Raw genomic sequence first — 8,871 nt, 5'->3', positions numbered from 1 at the left:
GTAGGTCAATTCTCAGGTCTCAACACCACTTGGAAATATTCAGACTGTTGGTCTCGTCAGAGTAGCTGACAGTCCACAGCTCTGACTGTCTCTGTACTCACTTTTTCGTTCAGGTTTTTCCACTAGTTGGTGCCTTTTCCACTTCTGTATAGTTCCTTTCAAAGCTCAGGGTGCCAGGATTATCTTCTGTATCTCTGTCAATTGGTTTTTCTTTTCTTTTTTGAAGAGGGTTTGTGTGGCTTGTTTGCCTATTCCTCCATCTTACCGGAAGTCTCCTACATTGCCCTTCTCTTCACCCAAATCAATACTTATCTCTATCTATCTAAAACACTGTTCCCTCCTCTTCCCTCCCACCCCTGGTAACCAACAAAGAAAATTTCCTTCCATAGATAAACTTTTCCTTGACTTTTACAATAATGGACTAATACAATATTTGTCCTTCTGTGGTTCACTTATTTCACTCAGCATAATATCCTCCAAGTTCATCCATGTTATGCGGTGTTTTGCAGATTCTATGTTATTTTTAGGGTTGCACAGTATTTCATTGTGAAAACACAGGTCTTTTGTAAAACTGAAGTGGCATAAAGCCAACCTTTAAAAAGCAGAGAATACCTGTATATTTCCCCACAATTCAAAAAAGCATCATTTCATGAGTTATTCTAACCACTATACTAATCTCATCCTCAAATGGCCTGACTTTTCCAAACACGAAAAATGGATGAAGTGCATGTAAAAACTAGACCTTCTATCAATCAAGCAGTCATAGGCCTACTGTTTCAGCCACCAGAGACCTTTTGTGTATGGTCACTCTCCAAAGACACCTGGGGACTGCTCAACTGAGCTGGAGGAAACGGTCGGGAGCTACACAAGGACCAACACTTGTGCACACAGTCACAGGGGTGTCCAGTTCTCTCCACCTCCCCCACACTGATCTCCATGAGGTCAGGCACCTTCCATATCTTTAGGTACAATTCCAGGTGGAACACTGGGACCTAGGGCAGCAGGCTAGCTTCTATTAAGCATTCTGCAAAGTCCCTTCTCCTACAGAAAAATGACCCTGTTTGAAACATACCCACAGGAGACAATCCCCCCACCTTGAGCCCATTTTACATTCAGAACCAGTCAGATTTCCAGCACCCACCTGGAGCCCTGTTCTAGGGGCAGTGGCTGACACCTGTATGCCCTCCTCTGGAACCTCCTCAAAGAGGTGTCACCCACCTTTCAAAACCTTCTTCTTCTACAAAATCCTTAAAGATCCCACAGTACAAGCCACTACTGGCAGCTCACGGCCACCAACGTTAAAACCCTCGTTTCAGGGACAAGCCACCCGCACCCAGTAACAGCAAGAGCACTTCAACCTCCTGACACAGTGGCGAGTGCTGTCAGTGGACAGAAACATCCCCCAGGCAATCAGAACCACCAGGACCATCCACTCAAGTACCCGGAAGCCAAGTCATGACACCAGAGTCGCCTGGTCCCCAACCACAGGTTGGCCATGTGGCACCTAGGATCTGTGTGTCATGCCAGGTCAGAAGGGAAGAAGAAGTACTTCCTCGTTCCCAAGTCCAGGGTGGAGAATGGGAAGGGCATCAAGGAGCCCCGACACACCTGCAGGATGAAGCGCTGCTTATACGTATACTCGCGGTCCAGGGCTGGTTGCCGAGAACCCACATGCATATTGAACTGTGAGATGCGAACCTTCAGCTCTTCATATAATTCAGCCACCTACAGAAGCAAAGAATACCAGAAAGATGTTTACTTGTGTTTTATTGACTATGCAAAGGCATTCGATCATAACAAATTATGGATAATACTGAGAAGAATGGGAATTCAGAACACTTGATTGTGCTCATGAGGAACCTGTACATAGACCAGGAGGCTGTTGTTCAAACAGAACAAGGGGATACTGCATGGTTTAAAATCAGGAAGGGTGTGTGTCAGGGCTGTATCCTTTCACCATACTTATTCAATCTGTATGCCAAACAAATAATCCAAGAAGCTAGACTATATGAAGAAGAACATAGCATCAGGATTAGAGGAAGACTCATTCACAACCTGCAATATGCAGATGACACAACCCTCCTTGTTGAAAAAGAAGATGACTTGACCTTCAGGTCTGGAATTGAACCCACACCTGTGGTTTCCAGCCAAACAAAGTACAGGCATGTGAGTTAAACATTTACCTCAAGTAGACACATGCCCTCAAGAGAACAATCATGGGAGAAGGAAGGGCTGCTTATGCACAGGGAGACAGCTCAGGGGGCAGGAGAGTAGGGAGGGATGGACACTAGGAAGAGGAAACTATGGGGAGGAAGTTGGAGGGGAGCTGTTGCATTGTGGTAAACTGTGGTCAATGACATGAGACAAAGTATATGTGAAATGCTGTATGGAAAGTGAATTTGCTCTGTAAATCTTCACCCAAATCACAATAAATAAATAAACAAATAAATAAAATTAAAAAAAAAAAAAAGAAGATGACTTGACACACGTACTGATAAAGGTCAAAAACTATAATCTGCAGTATAGATTACACCTCGACACAAAGAAAACAAAAATCCTCACAAATGGACCAATAAGCAGCATTACAGTAAATGAAGAAAAGACTGAGTTGTCAGGGATTTCATTTTATTTGGATCTAAAATCAACACTCATGGAAGCAGCAGTCAAGAAATCAGAGGTCATAGTGCACTGGGCAAGACTGCTGCAATAGACCTCTCTCAAAGTGTTGAAGAGCAAAGACATCTCTCTGAAGACTAAGGTGTGCCTAACCCAAGCCTTGGTATTTTCAATCGCCTCATATGTATGTGAGAGCTGGATAATGAATAAAGAAGACTGAAGGAGACTGGATGCCTTTGAGTTGTGGTGTTGGCGAGGAATACTGAAAGTACCATGAACTGTCAGAAGAACTAACAAATCTGTCCTGGAAGAAGTGCAGCCGGAATGCACCTTGGAAGAGAGAATGGCCAGACTTCTCTCACCTACTTTGGTCATGTTGTCAGAAGGGACCAGTCCCTGGAGAAGGGTACTGCGCTTGGTGAAGTGGAGGGTCAGGGAAGAAGGGGAAGGCCCTCAACGAGATGAACTGACATTGCAGCTGCAACAAGTAAATCGAGGGCTGGGAGCACGGTTCAAGAACAGTGTTTCCTTCTGTTGCACAGGAGGCTGTTATGAACTGGAATCTACTTGACAGCACATAATGGCAACCACCACCACTCTAGGTAGATACCACTAACCCTTGTTAAATACCGCTAACCCTAGACAGATACTTTAACCCGGTAATGTAGTGCGATAGGTGCACTATCTGCAGACAAACAGATACTTGCATGAAAAAGGAGACCTCATCAAGAATGACTCTGCAAGAATCAGAAACCAGAGTGGCCCCCAGACCAACAGAGAAAATGAAGATTACCTGATAAATTCTAGCCTCAAAGCACACACAGGTCCTTCCAGATATTTCCAGTTGTCCCCGGCCACAGAGATATCCCACAGACTGTACAGCCTTGCCACACTATCACGGGAGCACAACACACTTGCATACACATGTATACACTGACTCTCCAAACCCATCTTACTCAATACAGTTGCAAGCATCCAGAGGGAAATGCCGGCCCAGTATCCAGCCATGTTTTGAAAGTAAACATGATCCAGTGGGTTCACTGCGAGAACACTGGCCACACCAACACGAGGAGAGCCTGACACACTCTATGGTGTCAACAGGTGGGAAACAGAGGGCCTTGCACCTATCTTGATGGATACTGAAAAGATGGTTGACAAAACTATGTGTCTGTTCCTCATTAAACTCTGCATGGAAGAAAAAACGTTCTCAAAACTTGAAAGCATACCTTAAAACCCTGGCGGGTATGGTATTTAAAGGGAAACAACGGAACAGGGCAGAATTCTGGGAATACCCACTGGCACCCTGGGTGTCCCCAAACCCCAATGAACATCTGATGAGTCGTCTGTTTGCATCATTTTGTCAAAGAACTTCCAACTCACCTCTCTGATTCTCTTGATTTGAATGTAGTTTAACCGTCCCCACTCAAGTTCATCCTTGAAATACATAAAAGCCAAATAATTAACGTAACCAGGAAGAAGTCAGAGGGCAACTATAATACATCTGTCTTGTGCAAGAGTCTGATGCAGACAGCCATCCTCCCTGAGCTCACAGGGCGCCCCTGGGGCTCCTGCTCTCACTTGGAAAGCAGAAGCATGAGCCCAACCACCAAGCTGCACAAGATGCTGCTCATGGGCTCCCGCCGGCCACTGGAAGGACACGTGCTTGGTCATCTCGGGAAGAGATGTCTGACGGAACGCACATCAAGAACAAAAAAAATACAGCTGGCTCTTTAAAAGGCGGCTGTACAAGCTAATGCACACTGTGGCTGGCAGACACACAACCAGATGCTGCCAAACTGAACACCAGATTAGCAACAGTCTTGTGGATCCAATAGTTTACAAGGCTAGTTCTGCAATAATTTCCATAAAACTACAAACGGCAACAAAACCTGACCCAAAAGAGGTAAAATAGGGGTCAGTGGCTTCAATTTATTTCAAGTCCACTGTCTAAAACTTCACTAAAAATAATCCAAGAAAAGGATTTGGCATCTTCATTGTGAAGCAGAACGTTCCATCAGGTGCCCGCAGGCACAAGCCCTCAGAGCCCCGAAGGCTGCTGATCTTCACAGAGGAACACAGCTGTGGAGCTGGAAAGCCAGCAGCCCACCACAGTGGCAGCTCAGGGTCAGCTACCCTCAGAGCTCACAGAGCAAAGGTGACAGGTTCAAGGCAACCTGTCAAACAACCAGCCCGTGAGCCACACATGACCTCTGCTCAACAGGGACCAAGAACCAGCCCATGTACCACACAGCCTCTGCCCTGATGGGGACCAAGGACCACCCCGTGCACCACATGGCCTCTGCTCTGATAGGGACCAGCAGTCTCAGCTCAGGCCTGGCTGTCCCGCTTCCCAGGCAGGGGTCGAGGTGAGACCACAATCCTGGGGCATCTGGTACCTCACTGCATGTGCAGGGACACACAGGAAGCAGGAACCAACCTTGGGGTGCCGCAGCTCTCCTCTCTGCCTGCAGGCCTGCCAAGTCTGAACAGAAAGACCCAAGGTCAAAAATCCCGCACAGGCTAAGTGAATTACTAAAAATATGTAGATGAGTAAGTATCATTGCAACACATGGGGGCAAACCACAGGAAATTTACAAATTAAATGTTGTGGTCAGCTTCCAAGAACAGGACGCACCACCACCCCGCCACGTCCTCTGACAGTTTACGTCAGGCTGGGCGTCGTAACTCAGCAATACTTCTGACAGTGAACCAGTCCCTGGCTCTGTGCAGAGGCACACAGCAAGGAGACACACTCACAGCCTATGGGGCCGCTGTCATAGACACTCACTTTGAATGCCTCAACAAGCGCGATGCAGTCACTTTTACTGTCACCTGCGAAGTTCATCTTATTCCTATGGAGAGATAACAGAAGTGTCACCTGGGATCACTGTAACACAGTGACATCTTAGAGCACAAGCATTAGGTACCTGTATCCATCAAGGTGCTGTCTAAAGGGCATCACGAAAAAGCTCTTCAAGGAAAGCGCAGCCGCTGACGAGAGAACAGAGGAGGCGTGGCTGTGAGCACCGCCTGCAACACCTCCCGGCAGCTGGTCGCCCAGCACTCACCAATGATGAGACAGTCGTCTAGACAGCCAAACACGTGGCCAAGGACGATGAGTTTGCCAAGCTGCTGGTTCACAGGAAGCTGGGCCAACACCCTTCCCAGGAAGGTCAGCTCACCGTCGTGGGGGTTCTCGTCCTCCCCCTGACCACTGACGGCCAGGGCCCCGACCTTGAGGAGACAAGCAAATGTGCTGCACGTGCTGGCCACTCAGATGCCCGCTTACATACGTGCAGGCCCCTCATACGCCTGCCCACAAGTACATGGCCCACTCACATGTACAGGCTACTCATAGGCCCACTCACAGGTCTGCTCACACACATGCAGGCCATTCACACACCTACACACGTATATGGCCACTTATGCACACAGGCCGTTCACACATCTGCTCACAAGCACGTGGCCCACTCACACAACCACTCACATGCACATAGCCCACTCACACATACCCAGCCCACTCATACACCTGTGAGCTGCTGGCACGCAGGCCACTCACAGGCCAACTCACATACCTGCTCACATGCATGCGGGGCCACTCACACATCAGGCTCACTGGGACTGGTTCATTTGCTCTCAAGGGGGCAGGGCAGGCCTGGGCCCACTCACACTTGTTTCTTTTTAAGGAGACAGAGTTTTAAAACAGGAAATAGTCATATTTTGGAGAATAAAGTTTTAAAAGGCATCTAAGTCAATTTATGAATGGTCGATGCTACCAAAAAATATTTTTAATTTGCACTTTGAAACCCAGAATGTATTTTACTATTTTTTTAAAGTACAATAATGGATACTCCCACAAAATCTTAACTCACAACCTAACCAATACAGCACACACAGTCCTACAGGAAGAATCCAACAGCCACATGATGGTGGTTGCACACAATAAAAACGTGTTAAACAATGTATGTCAAAAATGTCCTCAACTGAACATGTATGTCACAGAAACCAAGCAGGAGCCACACCTAAAGGTCAAACACTAGAGATGCTCTGACCTTGAGGCCAGAAGCAGAATATCCCAGTCTCAAGCAGCAGTGTACCCAAGGCACACCCAAGGGGCGCTGACTGTAGAGCTGGCATCCGTGCAGGGTCAGTGAACCCAGAGGAGCAAGACCAGGCCTCCACCATTGGAAGACGACTGAGGAAGGGTAAGGGGCAGAACTCGAGGAAGCAAGAGGACTTGGAGCCCCAGCTCCATGCCACCCATCACCATGAGTACATCTCAACACACAGCATGCCAGGTGGGAGTGGACGGGAGAAGCAGAGAGCCAGCAGAGGCTGTGGATGCCAACAAGACAACCAACAACGGTGGTCCAAGGAACAAGTCAGACCACGAGAAAACCTCTAGAGCTAAGGCAGGAATTTCTCAAAGTCATAAGGTATAAGGTCAACAAACAAAAATCAGATGGGTTTCCATCCACCAGCAATGAGAAATCTGAAAGGGAGATTAGGGGAACAATTCCATTGACAACAGCATCTACACGGAGAAAACACCCAGAACACAGCTAACCAGGGTTGTGAAGGACTTAAGATGATGGGAAGTATGAAACACTTCTGAAAGAGATCAAAGACGACTGAAATGAATGGACAGGTGTTCCATTTTCATGGACTGGAGGACTTCATATTAAGATGTTAATACCATCTCAAGTGTTCTACAGAGTCAATGTAATCCTGATCAAAATGCCAACAGCCTTCTTTACAGAAATGGAAAAATTAATCTTATAGAGAACTTTATATGGAATGGTAAGATGCCTCAAATAGCTAAAATAATGTTGAAAGAGAAGAACAAAGTAGGAGGATTCACATTTCCTGGTTTTACAGCCTACTATACAGCTACAGGAATCAAAACTACCAGGACTGGTATAGTAACAGACACACGGATCAATAGGACAAAACGGGAGTCCAGAGATAAACACACACTTTCGCGGTCACTTGATTTCTGACAAGGGTGCTAAGCCCATTTGATGTGGAAGGAGGAGTCTCGTTAGCAAATGGTGCTGAGAGAAGTGGATTTCCACATGCAGGAAAATGAAACAGGATCCATGCTTCACACCACACACAGAAACAAATTCAAAATGGATTAAGGACCTAAATGTACAAACTAAGACCAATAAAATTCTTAATGAGCAAGCAGGGCCAATGCTGTCAGGACCAGCTTTCCACAATCGGATATCTAATATAACAACAAACACACAAACAGCAACAGACAACATAAATAAATGGAACCTCTAAAAACCAAAAACTTTTCTTCATCAAAAGACTTCACCAAAAAAATGAAAAGACAAGCTACCAACTGGCAGAATATCTTGAGAACCCAGGTATCTGACAAGAACCTAATAACGAAAATGTATCTACAACTTTGACAACTTAACAACAAAAAGACACAAAAAACAATCATACAATGGGCAAATGGACTGAATGAATAAACCTTTCACCAAAGAGGACATTCAAATGGCCACCAAACACATGATGAGATGGTGAGTGCCATTAGACATCAGAGAGGTGCAGATCAAGCCACAATGAGATACCATGTCATTCCCACTAGGATGGGTAACATATTTTTAAAAAGGACAGAAAATAACAAGTATTAGTGAGGATGTAGGGAAAGTGGACCCCTTGTCCCTTGCTCCACCACTCCTTTGTCAGTTTGTTGTACTGTGGTGGCTGCGTGTTACTGTGAGACTGGAGGCTATGCCACCAGTATTTCAGATACCAGCACGGTCACACATGGTAGACAGGTTTCAGAGAACTTCCAAATGAATTAAAAGGATGGGGCCATCTACATCTGAAAACACTGGCCACTGAAAACCTCAGGAAGAGCAGTGAGACAATGTCAGCTATCTTACTGGAAAACTTTATGAACAGCCCTGAAACATTACCCAATATAGTGCCAGAGGATGAGCCCCTCAGGTTGCAAGGCACTCAAAATACAACTGGGAAGAGCTGCCTCCCCAAAGTGGGGTTGGCCTTAATGACATGAAAAGAGTGAAGCTTGCAGGACGGCCGTTTGCTGATGGGGCACAATACAAAATGGGAAGAAGCAGCTGTAATCATCCATCAATAATTAGAACATGGAAGGTACCAAGTATGAATCGAGGAAAATTGGAAGTCGTCAAAAATGAAATGGAATGGATAAAAATCAGTATCTGAGGCATTAGTGAGCTGAAATGAACTGGTACTGGCCATTGTGAATCAGAC

The 8,871-nt window shown here is 46.1% G+C and overlaps 1 protein-coding gene across 1 annotated transcript in view; it reads right to left on the bottom strand.

Annotated features, from left to right (window-relative positions):
- Positions 1–8,871, bottom strand: part of TDRD9 (tudor domain containing 9) — a 145,201-nt gene that overhangs the window by 63,142 nt on the left and 73,188 nt on the right. The window contains exons 14-19 of the mRNA XM_007944622.1: positions 5,685–5,850; positions 5,544–5,607; positions 5,405–5,468; positions 5,054–5,098; positions 3,997–4,050; positions 1,609–1,725 (exon numbers count right to left, since the gene is read on the bottom strand). Coding sequence (XP_007942813.1) covers positions 1,609–1,725; positions 3,997–4,050; positions 5,054–5,098; positions 5,405–5,468; positions 5,544–5,607; positions 5,685–5,850 — 510 coding nt within the window. The remainder of the gene's footprint in view (positions 1–1,608; positions 1,726–3,996; positions 4,051–5,053; positions 5,099–5,404; positions 5,469–5,543; positions 5,608–5,684; positions 5,851–8,871) is intronic.

Source organism: Orycteropus afer, unplaced genomic scaffold (genome assembly GCF_000298275.1).
Source record: "Orycteropus afer afer isolate SDZICR_OR568_19922 unplaced genomic scaffold, OryAfe1.0 scaffold00128, whole genome shotgun sequence".
Classification (NCBI taxonomy): domain Eukaryota; kingdom Metazoa; phylum Chordata; class Mammalia; order Tubulidentata; family Orycteropodidae; genus Orycteropus; species Orycteropus afer.
This window is presented reverse-complemented; position numbering and strand designations above follow the sequence as displayed.